Source organism: Anopheles arabiensis, chromosome 2, assembly GCF_016920715.1.
Source record: "Anopheles arabiensis isolate DONGOLA chromosome 2, AaraD3, whole genome shotgun sequence".
NCBI lineage: Eukaryota > Metazoa > Arthropoda > Insecta > Diptera > Culicidae > Anopheles > Anopheles arabiensis.
This window is the reverse complement of record NC_053517.1, coordinates 56,057,360-56,075,773: the sequence shown is the minus strand read 5'-3', so window position 1 is coordinate 56,075,773 and position 18,414 is coordinate 56,057,360. Positions and strand designations below refer to the sequence as shown.

General features: G+C 35.8%; 1 protein-coding gene across 1 annotated transcript in view; it reads right to left on the bottom strand.

Moving 5' to 3' along the window:
* Window positions 1-725: 725 nt before the first annotated feature.
* LOC120894260 overlaps window positions 726-18,414 on the bottom strand; it is a 38,645-nt gene continuing 20,956 nt past the window's right edge. The window contains exon 2 of the mRNA XM_040296746.1: window positions 726-2,497. Coding sequence (XP_040152680.1) covers window positions 2,461-2,497 — 37 coding nt within the window. The 3' untranslated portion in view covers window positions 726-2,460. The remainder of the gene's footprint in view (window positions 2,498-18,414) is intronic.

The window sequence follows — 18,414 nt, the reverse complement described above, 5'->3', positions numbered from 1 at the left end:
ACCATGATATTAATCAAATCATAAAAATGTCTCTCGGCTTCTTTCTCACCTTGGCTTTTAGATATCATCTTTTAGCTACAATTTTCAGGTTGTATTATATGTGCACATAAAGAAAGCCATTAGTAATCTGAAAAAGGCAAACCTAGAAAAAAGAATTTGATCTTATAGAAAAAACAGACTAAAATGTATTCGATCCTATTCTGGAGTCAGGAGGCTGGCTTAAAACATTCTTAACTCAGCCCAGGTAAAACGTGGCAATTTTAGAAGCTTGTAAGATTTATGCCATGATCATGTATGGTTCGTTTTTCCTTAAATGGAATCAAACAGATTACAAAATTCTTATTAAAGCTCGTTAATGTTTATCACTATGTATTTTTGTTTAATTATTGATGATGGAAGAACGTCATACTAGATTGCACTGGATGGTGCTTTATAATTCTCCAAATAGGCCTACAGGTCTCCTGTATAGGACGGCATGACCGAGTCGATCGTTACACCAAAACAAAAAGAAGAACACTAAATTATTATTTATATTAAATTACACTATGATTGAACTTTTCAATAATGATTTCATTTAATGAAATTTAATTGTTTAATGAGAAATATAACTATGCTACGGTTGTGCTACAGTCGTCAACTCGTACGACTTAACAACATGCCTGACATGGGTTCAAGCCCCAAATAGACCGTTGGACGTAGGACTGACTATCCTGCTATGGGGGAGAATCAATAAGTCACGGAAAGCCAAGCCCACTAGTGGTATAGGCAGGCCTTGACCGACAACGGTCGACCGACAAATTGTGCCAAAAGATAATTAAACAATAATTAGACTATAATTATGTTTTGAAAATGATAACATACTACCTACAATTTGATAACATATATTCGGGTGCTTTGTATAACAATTCTTCTTCTTTTTTAGTATATCTATTATACACTTCATTATGTTCAAAAAGTCATTTTTACATTATTCGAATACAACAGTTTATGTATTTATGATGTAAGCTTCAACTATATCTGCATAAGCACATCTTTTCTTTCGTCTGTATACATTAACGGCGTCCCTTGGGGGTCTGAGTGCAAAGCAAACTTGCAAAAATATCCCTCGATAACCAACACGCAAGATAGCCTGATTCGTAATTAAGTCATTAAATTTAGCTTTACAGTCAGTTGCTTGCTTACTTGCGTTCATGTTTTAGTGTATACTTGTTTTGCTTTCCTCCTCGATTTATGTATTCAAACACACTGGCAGTTTACAGTGTCCTCAACAACGTCGTCGTTGGACGCATGTTCCAACAGCGATGCTACATATCCCTTGCGCTGGTAACTGGTTAGCACTTTTGTATCTTGTTTCCGAGAGCTGGTCACTTTTTAATGAGTACCAACAACGACGAAAAACTGAGAGCTCCTCAGTTTCGTTGTGTCGCTGGTGTATGTAATTTTGTGCTGAAAATGTATGTTTCGCATTTTACTCAAACGATTGAATCTAGGGCAATACTTGCAACCATTGTTTTGTAAAGCAGATATTTTGGCCCAACAGCAGGTTCCATTCCAATCCACCAATCTACCCACATACAAGCTATTGCTCACTATAACAGCGATCCCCAAATTAGCAGCAACTACCATGCAATAAAGTTATTATGGATCATTTTAGTCGTATACAAATAATGTATGTAAATTTGATGTCGTTTTATTTTACTTTTTCATTCGTATCACTTTACTTATTTTTGACCTTCTTACCGAATTGAATGAAATGCATGACGTGAAACAACCATGCCCTTACGAAATTTACAAACAATTATCAATGAAATCAAAATTTGAACCCGAACTGGCGCGAGTGTGCTACTCAGTGAACAAAGCAAATTGAAGCTTTGAAATACAATAAGCTAATTTGTTATACATAATATGCTTAAGGTGTAAAAATGGGTTATATGTTGTATATGTTGCATATGTTGTATGTGTATATCAACGCAATCCTGTTGTACAGTCGTAAACTCGCCTAACGAAATAACAACCTCTCGTCTCTTTCAAATCCCATATGGACCGTCCCCCGTAACAACAACTGATTTTCCGGCTACGTGTGGTAATAAAAAAGTCTCATGATTAGGACAGTTTTGGCACGTAGGTTGTTACACCAGAGCTGCTATTTTAAATATACATATATTATACTAAAATTCTATCTATCGTGTAACACATTCAGCATTTATCGTTTCGTTCGTGCGCATTTCTGATGCGACATTTTAATCCAGCTCAAATGTCTCACAATAGTGTTGCATGTTATGATGTGTACATGAAGCCTACTTTTTTTTAAAGCACACAATGTGTCTTGCCCAAAACCCTCTACTCCACAGCGAAAGCAGCTACGGCCTGCAGTTCCTTGTTTTATTCCTGCTTCGCTGGCGGGTGAATGCAATTTTCTGACGAATGCACCGTCACTAAAGCGGCCCAAATGATTGACCATCACCGAGAGTAGCGCAAAGGATGAGCACAGGAAAGGCTGAAGAAGAAAAAAAAGTAACGAAAAAGCTCTATTGCATGTCCCGAAGCTGCCAATACGCATTCGCGAGAGGTTAAGAAAATAAAACATTTATTACCAGGGAAATATAGCCAGTGCGGCTAAAATATAGATTGCGAGACGAAAGCAATTTGCGACACTCAAGAAGGCGGTCTGTCGATAGTATAAGGGACGATTGGACAGCAGAAGCCTCGTAATTAACTCTTCAATCGATTGAGGGTTACGGATACGTTGGTAATATAGTTGGTGATAAAAAATATTATTACCGAGTATAATGAGGCTGACCACACTAACGTTTCGATTCGTACATCATAAAATCTTAAAACTATAAATAGTAACTGTGACTACAAAAATACTCTATTCCATCGTGTTAATATAGCATTTCCGTGAACAATTAATTTGCATGCATTTTCAAACGTTTGGCTAGTAATGTGAATCTGATAATTCCTTGATGCAATCATGGCAGTAAAAAGTAATGATTAATGCACCTTCTCATAATTATGATACAACATGAAACATGGCAAAACTCGTCTTTATCAGTGAGTTCATCCTTTCTATTTTGAAATCTCATTTCATGCCATTAGAGTCATTTGAACGTACATGTGCTCTTTAGCACTTTTTAACGTTTACCATGAAATTTGGTTGTCAAGATCAGGGGTAGTAGTATTTCTGAAGAACCAGCGTAACCAAAAGGTTCACGTTTTCACCCAAAATGCTATTTCAATTTTGATGAAGAAAGTTCAGATTCTAATAATCGCATATTTTTTCACACTCGCTAGTTTTTTAGTTTGACTGTCAGCCAACTATCGCAACTATTCTCTATAGCATGGGTCTTTAATGCGGCTCGTGATGACTTTAAAGGTTAAAGGAGATAGACTTCAATGGCATAAAGGTTAAAATATATAGTTTATTATTTTGACTTTTATAATCAAAATTCAAAAGTCCAAATTAAAGCTTAAATAATATTCATTTTGTGACCTGGTAGCCGTCAACTCGTGCAACTTAACAACATGCTTGCTCATACTAGCTTCAAGCCCCGAATGGATCGTGCCTCTCGTACCCAGAACTGACTATCCTGCTGGGTAATCAGTAAATGATAGATATCCAAAGAACATTTTAAATCTTATTATAGTTGCTACGGTTACTGCTACATTAAGTCTTCCTTTTTCACTTGAATGTCGTGTATGATCTAATAAGACTATAAGAAAACTCACTTAAGACTGAAAGGGCCCATTTACAGAACTCTGTTAAGACTACTAATTAAAACCACTGCTAGACCTTTAACATGTGAGGCGCAAATAAACTATCAAAATTACAGCATATTGCTATGGATATGTTCTTGAGATGGAATATGCAATGAAGCATTGAATATGAAGTCATAATAATGGTTGAGAATTATTTAAGCTAATAACACGACATAATAATTCGTGCTGATTTTTCTAATGAATTCGCTCGCGTATGAGCAGAAATCCATACCAAGAAAATTTCATTATTGAAATACATTATACTAATCTGAAAAATTTATCAAAGCATCTCAATAATATGCATCTTTTTAGTTAAAAAAATACATTACCTCAAAAATAAAAATAAATGTTTTCATTGCCTGCAGTTTGCATCAAAAGCTGTGTCACAATAAACATGACATGAAAAGCGTTTTGAAAAATGCCATTTTTCTATTTGCCATGTTAACTATGAATTTGTTTATCAAAATATCAAAATATCAACACATATTGGACACACAAATCAACAATCGTATAAATAAAAATGGATTTCATTGGCTTAAGATCAGAAGGGCTTTCCTGATCACAAGTTCATACGATTTGTAGTGTAATATGTGTGGCTAAGATCGTTTTAAACAGCACATTGCTTTAGGAAGCGCTTGTGCAGACTAACAAGTTTTAAGACTCTCCGCGTACAGGCAGTGTCAGAGATAAGCGGAACCTGGTATACGCATATTTACATAATCTCGGTATTTCTTCTTCTATTTAACGTAACGTCTTAAGCGGACATGCCGGTCTATACAGGCTTTCGAGACTTTATTCATTACCACGCAGCCGGATAGTCAATCCTTGCTAAGGGGGGACGGTCCATTCTAGGCTTGAACCCATGACGGGCATGTTATTGAGTCGTTCGAGTTGACGACTGTACTACGGGACCGCCCCAAATCTCGTTATATATGTATAGTTATATATGTTATATATTTATTTATATTTATAGTACCAGTTTTATCCTATGCATAGGTTATTAGAATTAGACAGATATCGAATAATCTTTGCCAGGGGATAAAATCACCTACTGCAAGCTAAAGGAAAAGTTAAATTAAATAAATTATGGTTGAAAACCGCAAAATACAACTCACGCAGAAGTTAGAAATTCTCGGCTTATCCGTGTTTTGCATTAATAGCGTATTTCAGTTACAACCTGTATAGTCTGTTCCAAGTTCCCTTCAACCAAGACTTAATATGCATTTAATAAGATCAATTGATCTTAATGCTACTGTTACTCTTAAATAAGACATCTTTAATTGTGTAATTGTAAGAATACGTTTACAGGTTGATTAAAGCCAGCCATCAACTTTAAATATGAATTTTAATTTAAACAGACAGTCTTATAAGCGTCTTCAGAACGTTTTAAAGGTTTAACAACATTAAAAACTGTTAAGCATCTTCAAAAGACATGTTAAAACTATGTGGCTTAGTACACTCATAATAAAGAATGCTTTAAGACTTAAAGCAGCTTTAAATAAATGAACAAATGAACAAATACATGTTTAAGTTTAAAAGATATGGCAAATGTTTTTTTGGGTAAGCCTTTTAATATTATAGGCAGGCCTAGATGAACAAAGGCTCTGCGTCAAAGAAGAAAGAGATCAATATAAATATTAAGAAAATTGTCATAGAGAAGTAAATCCCTTCATCTACCATGTGACGTTGGTCATTGTCAAACTGATCAGTTCGAACGATATTTTTCAAAAGTTCAATTCCATTATTTCAGATTTTCAGCATCAGCGACATCAGCGTTGTCAAACTTTTTTCATCAGAGGGCCGCAAGTATAGGTATTCCCTATACACGCTTTTAATGCAGACGGGAGGCAGTAGCGTGTCTCGAATATAAGGGTAGATCAAATTTCGAGGTTTTCAATCATTATAGCTAAATTATAGCTAAAAATTATTGCTAAATTTTGTATAATCTTGCTTGAAGTGGTAGGTTTTAGCCACTAATTAGTTATTTGATCTGATTTCAACTGAAGATTACAATTTTACACCTTTTAAAATGGTTTTTAAGATTCGAATTTATTTTGCATTTGACATTTGATGTGTCAAATCAGTATAAATTGTTCAAAGAGCTGTCAAATTAAGACAATTGCGTATAGCGAAATCGCGTTTATTGAGTATGTTGAGAATAAAAAATATACCTCAATATTTATGTTAATTATTGCTTCAGATCAGTGTTGTTAAACAAATTGGGTTTTTGTACTCCTCGCTTCAAATCGGCTTCGGATGGCACCGAGTGGAACTATCGGTTTGATTTGGCCGTAATCGGAGTCAGAATAGCTATGATCGGAAATGGGTTTGAGCCTTGGATGGGATTCCGACAATCCATCACTAGTTGTTGCGTGTGTATATGTTCCAAAGTGTGTGTGTTTGTAGTTATTTTCATTGCTATGTCGTTTCTAGACAGTTAACGCAAATCTGGCTTTCCATTTACAATGTGCATTTTTTGCTAATATCCACGATTTAATCGAAATCTGTGTATGTACGTGTAAATATTTTAATTAGATGGGTAGTGGAACCTGGGGCAAAATTGCTAGGTGAGGCGAAATAGTCACCTGCATTATTAGCAAATAAATACTTCTTATTATTGAAAAACTTCAAATACAATGTTTAAAGCCTACCATGAACGTTTTATAACCTAAGATTTCAAAATAAGTGAATAAATTAGCAAATAAAATGTTAGCTCAAAACGATGTAATTTTCACCGTCTCGAAAATAAGTTTTTGTAAGAATTTAACAAATAATTTGAGAAAAAAAGAATGTGAGTTTTGAGTCGGAGGAAAGATGAACTTGCTTGCTCGATGTCTAAATCCAATCTTCTTTATTCTACAATTATCCGTCGCTAAACTTATTCCTTACAACTACCTAGGCATCCTGATTTAACTATTACTACCAAACTATCATTATTATTAATACAGTGGTGTTCGTAACGCAATATTGTATTGGTATTCGTAACTTGTGTATCCAAGCACAAGATGTTGATCTATGGTTTATGTGAAAAAGTACCCATTTTAATTTAATGTAAAGTTTTTAAAGTTGGTCGTTCCAGCTTGGGGCAAAATGGTCGGTATGTTTTGATAGGAGCAACATGATGAGGCTGTGGTATAAGCAAAGATCGCTACAATATACTAGCTTTACATAAATAAAACTGTATTGTATGTATACTATTATCAACAAGAAAAAATATTGTTGTGACGGTAACGTGTTGGGAATTATTGAAATGCTAAATTTGACAGTTCTTTGAGTACATTGCACTGATTTGACACATCAATTGCAAAATGCCAAATAATTTCCCTTTTGATCTAATGTGAAATACTATTTAAAAAGGTTTAAAATTGTTAAATTCAGTCTTAATCATATCAAATAACTAATTAATAGGCTAAAACTACCACTTACTTGTAAAACTATACCAAAATTAGTAATATTTCGGCTAGAAATTACGAGATCCGACTTACGCGGAAATTCGAAATACACGGTTTTTTGCGGCCGTTGTCGGTCCCCATTAACCGTGTATCTCGGGGACCGCCTGTACTTTATAAAATTTAATATCCTTCGACAAATAGCAATAACAGATTTTTTGGTTCACAATGCTTTTCTTTCTTTTTTCTGCTTTTCTAGCAATTCTCAAAATATTCCCGAGGGCTGCCAGTTTGACATACCTGATCTACATGATCTACTGATTGGTTACTCCATTTGGGAACCCAGAGGCGAGGGCCGGTTTCCGACATTCCTGTAGAAGAACACTTTTTACGCAAGGGTTAGAGATTGAAGAACTTGACAAGACTGCATGCCAGATTTTTGTATGATGTTTTCTAAATTTGAGACTTTGTATGATGAATTCTAAATTTGATTGTTTATCGTTTTTAGCACAACAACGTTAGTTGTCGGTCAAGGCCTGCCTGTATCACTAGTGAGCTTGGCTTTCAGTGGCTTATTGTTTACCTATAACAGGATAGTCAGTCCTACGTATAGGGCCACACGGTCTATTCGGATCTTAAACCCATGACGGGCAAGTTGGTAAGTCATGCGAGTTGACATCTGTACCACGAGACCGGCCGAAATTATGATATATACTTCGGAAATTCAATTACGTACCTTACCGAGGTCACAGCACGTAGTCAGTAACAAATTTTATTGTAATCCCTTATTTTCTCTCAAACATTAATTCAGTATCATGTAGTTATTGAAAAAATATCAACTAGTAGCCGTTTAGTACTTAACGGTTAGTGTTATTATTCTTAGAAGCAATTTTTCAGTAATCAATACCACGTTGTTGAAATTCGAAAAAAATAATTTCAACAATAATGCTCTCTTCACGTTCTGCTGGGTTTAAAACTTATTAGAACCATGCACGGCAAATTGCAAAATATGTTGCCTACCCATGGTCTATCTGGTTAAATATTAACCTATTTAGCCTGTTGCATATAGACCATTCCATTTACCACACAACAACAAAAAAAAAGATTTTTAGTTAATTTTTGTTTTCTTACACCAAACGATAGGATTGACGAAAGAAAAGAGATACATTGATTTTTTTTCCAATTCACTGCATCCATCGCACGAGCTGCTGAAATTAAAGAAGGGTTTGCTAATTTACCTTTCAAACGTTGCTACCTGCTATCAAATTGCCTTGAAGTGTCCACTGTTGTCGAAAGATATTGAACTTATGTTTGGTGTGTGTATTTTTTTTATTTTACTTTACTCGAAAAGTCGTTTGAAAGAGCTGCTCAGCATATGCTGCTTTTGTCGCAGTCATATGAGATACTATAACATTTGCGACGGCGTTGCAAACAGAATGAAATTAAGCATGCAAGAAGCAATTCCCGACAAGATGAGTAACTTGATACTTAATCCAATAAATAATCTATACCTAGCTTAGTATTAGATGTCCTGGTTAATTAAAAAAAAACAGGTGGCTTCGAGATATCCGAAATTGAAGCTTCTGCATTGCTTAAGGCAGTACGGTGTCCGGCCTAATCCGTTTACAATAGCTGAGAGGAATGTGAGCGTTATTAGCTGGATAATAAATAAACATATTTGAACAGAGCACAGAATAGACTCAACCAAACGTTCGCAATGCTCCAGAGCGGTTTGATTGTTTGATCGTCGAGCGGGAAAGAAAAGACGTGATGAGATCAAAATTAATTCCTCCATTTCAATGTGACCAGCGCACTGTCAATATTAGTTAAACAATTTACAGTGCAAACAGCTTAGTGTGTACTGGTTTCACTAAAGTCACTGGCTAAGGCGCGCAAGGAGAATAAATACTCTGTTTCTACAATCCCACTTCGTTTTGTCATTGACTTCTCTCCATAAGCTTGGAGTTGGTGAGATTGTTTACGATGTGCAAAGCAGATTCGTCTCCAAGAATCCTCATATTGGTGGCTACCTGGGGTTATGTACAGCATCTTCTCTGTCAAGGATGATAAAATCGATTACCTTGAACGGTACCTCATTTAAAATCGACGGTAACATATCAATTACCACCGATCTGGCCTGCCGGATTCGTTAGCGAATTCCACTATTTGTCTTATTCGTCAGGCTGAGAATTTCCACTAAATATCTTTCAAAATGCACAGTCTGTTTGTAGTGCAAGGAAGCATCGTCATTGGTACCTACCAATTTAAACTAGTATAATACAACAGGTATTCGTAGCATTGCTTGTATGCAGATACTTCTTACTTTTCGTTTAGTGATTTTTTCATGTATACAATTTTGAAGAATATAAAATTACATATTGAAATATTAAATAACCGGATAGAAACTGCCAAAAATTTAATGTTTTAAAAAGCCCGTTTTTTAAGTCATTTTGCAATAACTGTAAGCAACACTGTCGAATATGTGAACCTTTTGCTTAAGTATGAATCCGATCGTAAGCGATTGTGGCTCATCTGGGAAGCATGTGTGTGCCATTTCCACTTCCACATTAACTTCGCTTCACACAATTGCCCGAGGACAGTCACGTCAGATTACTTTGGTATCTTTCGTTTCTTTCTTTTGTTTCTTTTCAAGACCCTCGACGTGTGGGAGTAGATCCATGACGATTCCGTAACCAAATTAATGCAAAGTGATTCTGCCGGGGCTTCTTTTACGGTGTTATGGAGATAACTTCGTAAGGCGAACCAATTGCAGAATGATCAAAGTGAATGGGTGGAAAGCAAAATGCAACTAAACTGCATGCGCCTGACACGAAAAACAGGCACCCAAACTAAAGCTTTTAGTGTGGCTAAATTGCGTGATGTGTGTAAATGAAAGAAAAAATCAATTACTGCGTGCAATGGCGAGCAGGCAAGAACATTCAGCAGCGTGAAAGGTTATTGACGACCAAAGACACTAAAAGAGAGTTAACAAAATAACATTCAAAACTGCAGCTTTCAGATCATGTAGAGGGATGTAGCGAACATTGAATCACCCTGGGCCACATCTAATGAGAAGGAGAACCCGTTCGCGAATGCTTACGGTCGAATAAAATCGAATGATAAATGTGTTCCGAAATAAATTGAGCTTACCTGTACGAGTTAATCAATTGACTAAAACTTGCCAAAAAAAAAGCGGATTGAGATATATATCTCAGGTCCCGGACTTAAGTTGGGATATTCGTAACGGAATGGATGCAGTTAATTATTGTCCACAATCCACACCGCTTATCAGTTCAGCTTCAATGTATCCTATTCTGACTATTCAGAAAGCGGTGTACTTACGAAGGGTATAAAGAAGGATTCAACAAATGTTGATGGTTACTCAGTCGCTCAGTCGGTTTACACGTGGAAGGTCGGTCAGAAGGGTACACGTGGTACAGTCGTCAACTCGTACAACTTAGTAACATACACGTCATGGGTACAAGCCTTTTGTGAACCGTCCTCCCTGACTATCGGGCGCATGGTATTCAATATAGTGGCATTCAATAAATATAGTTTTACCAACTTAACCCCTGCTGTCTTGGGAGCTTTCGTAGAATTGTGCTCTGTCGATTTCTCCATTTAGTCTCTTTCGCTTTATCATTATCCACAACTTCAACTGTCTTCTAAAAGCGGCATTTTTCAAACGTTGACGAATAAATAATGTTCCGATGAAATCGACAGAAAATAAGAGCAAATAAAAGCAAATTTCAATCCGATCAGTAAGCAATCATTTGTGAAATCGGGCGCGCGCGCTTGGTCTGATGCGTGTACAGTGTGGTTCGGCGGCGCGCTTGCACTCCATTAACCATGACCTCAAGTAAGCGTTTTTCCCTTATACATATCGTTTGCGATCGTTTTGCATACATATCCGCCCAGCTTGATCCGTCGACCGTTGCCTCACCTTTTCCATCCTTCACCATTATACTTCAATACCTTGCAGCTTCTCAATCCGTACCCGTAATAGATATGATTGCTTATTTGCGCATATACTGCCATCTCGCGTTTTTTGCAAGTACACGGGATTCAACAGCTGAGGGATTGATATGTGAGTGGAAGTAATCTATACAGTACGGTGCATCGGCTTTCCATGCTCTATATAGCCAAACCTCTATCTTCCGAGTGTTTACCAACTCGGTTATGGCTCGCTCCCTATTCCTACGTCCTGAAGGGTTTTGTAAAATTATCTGATTTATTATATTGTTACTCTTCATATGAAAAAGCAGGATTCTGAACGTTCTTTTCGTTTCCAGAAAAAATGAAACATGTCTGTAACGTACTTAACTGAGCAGCACATTGTCGGTCACGTACTTGGCCGTGGCACGGTACCATAATATGTTTGATATTATTCTTCCTTTGATATACTAGTATTATTTGAATAAAAAACGATCGAAGCTTTTTTTTGTTTCTTTACAAGTTGTGTAGATAATTACTATAGTCGTTTGGAAACGGTTAGAATGTATTTGATTTTTAAATGAGAAAAAAGATTATGCACCACCGTCTTTTACTCTTCTCTCATATATACATTTTCTCCAGTTAAAGTATGAACCAGCCTCCACAAAGAATTGCTCGCGCTTTTGTCATCATGACATGACAAAAGTGATCGTTGGTATGACAAAACTATTTTACATTTTTTGCGTTGGTGGGCTCGCGATGCACAATGCATTCGTGGGAGCCATTACAAACACATAGACTTAAAGACACATAGAGCACGATTTGACTTCTGACGTTTATTTTTACCGTAATCTAGAGAGGTGATGGGCTCGCCACCGTTTCCCAGAACGGTTTGATGGTCTGAAAAATGGAAAGCAGACTGAAGTAAGGATTTCAATCTTTCAACAAGATATTCAACAAGACATGAACAAAGATGAGATAAACAAAACAATCCTACTCGTTGTTGAAATTATAAATATTTATTTATTTTTGGATTAAATAGTCGCTGCAATTCATATATAATATTGTCAAACTAAAAACTTTCAGTTATTTAAGTTACAATTATATAACTCTATTATTCAATTATTTCGAAAAGTTCCTTTGACGTTGTTTTATTGGTCTATGTTTGGCTTGGCTTAGTTAATAAAATATCACCCTTGAATGTCTCCTTGCGGTTGTGGGATTACGATGGTGCACTGAATCGTTTCACCGGAGTAATCTAAAAGGCCTGCACCAGTTGTGCATTCAATGTTTCACAATGTTTCTACCTCAACATGGTATGCTCAGAGAATCATCGACTTTCAACAACGATGCTGGAGCAGCACGCCGCAATTCTATGAACACACAATACATAAAATACACACGCTCCCAAAATACATGCTAACTTGCAAACTTCGTTCACATTCTGCCGAGTTGCAGTTTAAAGTTAGATTTTTTTTTACAGATTTAAAAATAACAGCAACCGGATAGCCGGGGAAAACATTAAGTGCGGTCCGACAATAAAGACCTCCGAAATGGCCATAGCGATGCGCAAAATGAGACCGTTTCGTACCAGCATCTTCATCACCATATGTGAACGGTATTCGTGCATATCCCGAATCCTTTTCATTGTTTCAGTGTAATGTATCAAGGTCGCAGTAACCGTGGAAACTGTTGCCATATACAAAAATAAAGTCATTAACATTATAAACTTATGACGCATTATAATTCGTCACACACATTTTTTAAATATTTACTCTCTAAGTGTGCTAGGCGCGATACTCTATGACGAGAGAGAAGCATGCGTCATAATCGAATAAGATGACTTCGATTGTATGCATTTTGCCAGGACCATGAAATGGTCGCCTACTCATTCGCATTCTCGGTCCGATCCTTAAGGTCGCTTTAGACCTTGCCTGAAAGGGATCGTGAAATTTTAGTTTTTGTTGCAATATTTCATTAAACATTTATCAGATTATGAAATATCGTACACGAAAAGAAAGGATACTCAACTCTCTAACTATCTAGATTTTAAAACAAATTGAATTAAGTCCATTTTCTTGTGATTTTCCGCTGACCATTACTTTTTTTAACGGTAACAAAGCGGGGAATCACAAGGAAATGCATGTGATGTATAAATTCAAAATGTTTTATAGCCTAAATAGTTGAGTAATTGAATATCATTTCTTTTGGTGTACAATAAGCCCTATTTTTAATAATATTTAATTAAATATATAAAAAATTCACGATCAATTTCACTGGAGCTGTAACGCGGGCTTACAGAGGAAACCAGAGTTGTCAAACATGTTAATCGAAGGAGATTTGTCGCGGGAAGGAGATAAAACTTTATGTTCTAATAATAACTACCAACTAGAATAATAAATTAGTATAGCAACATGTTATTTAATGATTGATTGGTTCATTCCATGTTATTTTCAGAAAACCTAATGTAGTAGAACGTCGATTGCACGGGCAGCTCGGAACCGGACGGATTTCGCTTAATCGATTGGCGGATTCCAAGAAATGTGAAATTCACGTAAAAATTATAAAATTCTTTAGAGTTTTATTAACAATTTACTTCAAATTAATCGATAAATCATTAGTAGTATATTTGTTTGTTGTTGTTATTTGTCACAACAACCGTTGTCGGTAAAGGCCAACCTGTACCACTATACTTTCAGTGACTACATATAGCAGGATTCACTACCCATAGCAGGATAGTCAATCCTACGCATGGAGACACGGTATTGGGCTCGAACACATGACGGGGCATGTTGTTAAATATTATAAAAATCAATCAGCTCCGGATAACCAACGTTCTTCTGTACAGGCCTCTCCTATATTTTAATTCAGAAAGCGGAAATTTGAAGTCTGTCAGTGGAAGTATTCATCACCTGAGTTGTTACGGTCTGGAATATTGGATTTCAGCAATTGTGTACAAACAAAGATGCATTTTTAAATTGTCTTGTTTTCGTAGATTATATTTTCTGGAGGGGGGGGGGTTAGGTTATGGTTCTTATATCAAATTTTTATATATCAATGCGATCAATTATTAAACAATCTTGACCCTCAGTAAAAAATGCAATACTTGGGCTAACTTGATCGGTCCTGTCACGAAACGGCGTTTGTTTACATATTTTTAAGGCTCAAATAATCTAGACTAAAATCTGAGGCAAGTTTGGTGAATGGTTTTAAGTAAAGTGTTGTCATGATTTCAGCCGCCAAGTGTCAAACTCCATATAAATCACCAGGCTAATATCGTAAAAACCTCCACTTACATTAAAAATAAAACATTTTCATTTACTGAACTTACTTACTTACTACTTTTCAGTAGTTTCTTTTCACAGTTTCAAACGAATGTAAATGTTGTCAAAATAAAACGAGTGATTAAGAAAAGCATTTCAAATTACACTACATTTTTTGAATGCTTATTTCTTATTGTTATAAAGACATTTAAATCAATCAATACAAAGATTATGGATAGTGAATAATCTTCAAATAGATGTGTAGGAAGTGTGTACTGCTCACAAAACCTTTAGACATAATTTGTTTTGGGAATCTGTTACTTACAATTATCGTACCACTCGTAGATGAAAACAGCAACATTTTTTTTGTGTGTTTCTAATGAATAATGTTTATATTTAAGCAATAAAGCGTATTTGGACCGTTACTCTAGAATAATGATATTTATTGTTATGCCTGATGTTTTCAATTCATGTTGTGTGCATACAAGACTAGGCCGCTGATGTTAGAAATAATTACACTCGCTGACAAACATTGATATTGATAAAATAATTACAGCGTAAACATTATTTTTACATTTAAATCTATGTATCTTTTTATTTGTTCCATCATTCCGGTCCAACGGCGCACCACTATTGCTAGCAGTAATTTAGGCGGCAAGGTCAAATAACGTTGACATCGCTGGCATAAACGTTTGTCAAGCCGCACAAACGCTTGATCATTTTTGTGTTAATAATATTACACACGATGAATGCAATTTGTATCTACTCTTTGCTTTCCACACACTTCGCATCTCACATCGTCTCTACACGATCGATCGATTATTGCGTTTGCGAAAGTCGCGCACGAAACTACATACTAAAAAACCGGAATCGCTTGCAATCGCTTGTAGGGGAGGGTAGGTAATGACCGACACTGCGGGTAAGATGGACACTTCTCATAAATGCATGCAAAAGGCAAATTTTGCAAATAATTCAACAATTCAAATTGAAAATAAAACAACACATTTGAGAACATTTTCGGCACAATATATGAAAAATTAGATTCACGAACAAAACAAATATTCAATCGTGTGTGTAATTTGATTACTGAGGATCTTAAGCTCAGTAACTTGTATGTAATATTGATAAGTATTATCAGTAATATTTTTATTACAAGAATGAGTTTATTATTATATGTGTATGAGAATGAGTAGCAATATTATACAAGAAAGTTTTATTTCATGAATGAGTTGTCGTGATCGTTGAGCCAAAACTGGCGAAAGAACTAGAATGAAAGCAACAAAAAATCTTGTTTTCTGGTGGTTTAAACATCCTGACACCAAAGCGGAAAAGACGGACACTTTGTCCTAAGGAAAGATGAACACCGAATTTGTTAATTTTTTTCACTTCTCATATCAATTTGTGATGAATAGATTTCATCAAATACCTTAAATAAAGGTATTCGGGAGATATAAACCATCCAGCAACTAGAGAAAGCATGGAAATATGTGAGAAACAGCACACCAGTCAAAATAGCAGCCATTCGTTAAGCTATTACTCGCTCGTTGCTGTTGAGGCACTTCACAAAATCCAATATCTTGTCACAACTTGGACAACATTAATCAATTAAAAGAAAAGGCATTGATATGACATCGTTCAGGAATTACAAATGTAAAAAAAAATTGACATGGACCTTTCCCTTCATGAAATCCATCTTTCCTATATCAGCTGTCCGTCTTACGAAAACACCATGTTTTTATTTCATTAAAAACAAATTAAAAATCGATAGAAACTTAAAAGTTTAAATACATTTTCTGATAAAACATGAGTGTAAGATAAGGTATGCTCATTTTTATGGTCGTTGTATTATTACAACTCTAGATTTTTAACATTTTCCTTATCGTGTCCGTCTTTACCTACTTCTTCTTCTATTTGGCGTAACGTCCGGGTAAAAGCAACTATCCGTAATTTTGCTAATGCTGGGAATGCCAGATATCTTCAGAATCTAAATAAATCTAAAAGCGTGATTTAATAAAAACATTTTACATAAAATAAAAAGTAATATTCAAGCGAGTCACAACCTCAATCAAATTAGAAGAGAAATAAGAAAAAAATAGAATCAAATAGAAGAGAAAGAGAATTAGAATATAAATCAGGTACAAATGATTCGATAAAGGATAATGATGTATTAAACACGACGTTTAATTTTTTTTTGGCTGAATCACTCACATAGGAATACTCATTTCCTGGTACCTATTACATATTCTGGAGAAAAAGAGGAAATATTTATGACCTGCTGAGCGCGACTTTTTTCGCTGCGCTATGTTTGCAATGGTAACATTGTATAATAATAATAAAAGGTGCGATTATGCAGTCATAAGGCGGCAGGGAGAAGTGCATTTCAAAATAAAGTACATAACTATGTCAATCGTTCCTGTTTTCTAGTTGCATAGGTACATATAAAATGTAAGCTTTCATGTCACAAATTAACTAATAATAATATATAAAATCCTCTCTGTTTGCATATTTCTTTGCTTCCTACATTTGGCTGCATAAATATTGTTGTCGAATACGAAACCGAGCAAACAGCGTTACTAAAAACAAAAGCGAACTGAACGTAGTTTGGTGATTGAATCCAAGCGAAACGATTTCGATCTTCTTACTTTTGCTTCGGTTGCGCGAACCTGGAATGGCTACTCAAAAAGAGACTGTCGTAGTGAATGAACCTTTGTCCACCAAATTAAACATATTTCCCCAAAAGTGAGCACAAAAAGGAACAAGGAAGCAAAAGCGATTATCTTTCCGTTGTATCCAAGCCGAAGTCCAAAACCGACCAGCGTACGTGTTTCCTTCTAACAGTTTCCTCTATTCGAGCATCCCGCTTCTTCCGAAGGTAGAATTCCTCATCGGATTGTTTTGCGGGGTGATCAGAGCATCATCACATACAGAATGACCGCTGATTTGTGTTGCCACGAATGCTTCAACAGCGGCAGGCGAGCGCCAGAGAGGACTTGTATTTCGGGAGGTAATATTCTCGAATATAATGTCTTAATTAGTGAAATAGCAAAAACCTCCAGTCGAGCATTACTGAAGAGACCGCGTGGACTGAAGAGAAGAGTTATGTGAGCGCAAACTCACACATAACATAGCATATGTTAGGTTGCCTTTTAATCATCCATCGAGAGTATATTCTGCCTTCTGACCACTGGGCCGACCATGGTAAACCCTCACCATAAAGATTATCGATCTTTTTTTATTCTTCGAACGTAAAGACACACCGTTAGGGTGAATTAAAGAAGTTACTGCGTCCAGTCAAGCATGGCCAGCCAACGAAAACACAACAGCGTTAACATCGTACGCGCGATGTCTCATGATAAAACTGTCATCACACTTTTTCGCGTGAACAGTTGCAGTAATGTTATCATGTTTTAGTTATATCAACCTTGAAAATGGTTTTTAGGGGGGTTAATGGCTGGTTTATTTTCTTTTTCTTTTTTTTCAAGCAAATATGGCAAATTCTGACTTATTTTTTATATTCCTTTTTATATTCATTAGTATGAAAATTTTAAAACTGGAAGTTCTTAAAATAACAATAAGTAAATATCCTTTAAATAATGTTTTTATTGGTTGTTGTAGTGCAGCATCAACTGATTTTATTTTCAATAAAAAAAGTGAATCAAAAACTGAAAATAACTATAACATAATGTACTGAAATGAAGTTAGCTACAAATATAGTTAGCTGACTGTGTCAGAAATAACCGGAATAGATATGGTGTCAAAAAATGGTTTGGTGTTAAAATAAACCCTAGGAAAAGGATCGCTATAGCGGGCATCTAAGATATAGAAAGACAGTGAACATATTAAATTGGTTTGTTATGACGGTACTGGATGCGAACTGGCCTATCCAAATGACCTGTTTCAGCCGCTGACCAATTGGATTTCTCCACTGCGGAGCTTTCTTACCTTTCCATCGATAAACGACATTAAATTTGGGACTGTCATTTTGAAAAATTAATCTGGTTAATCATCACCTTCTCCCGGTGTCAGTCGTGGTATAATAGGGTAACCATCTAATTCTGAAGAAACTTTTT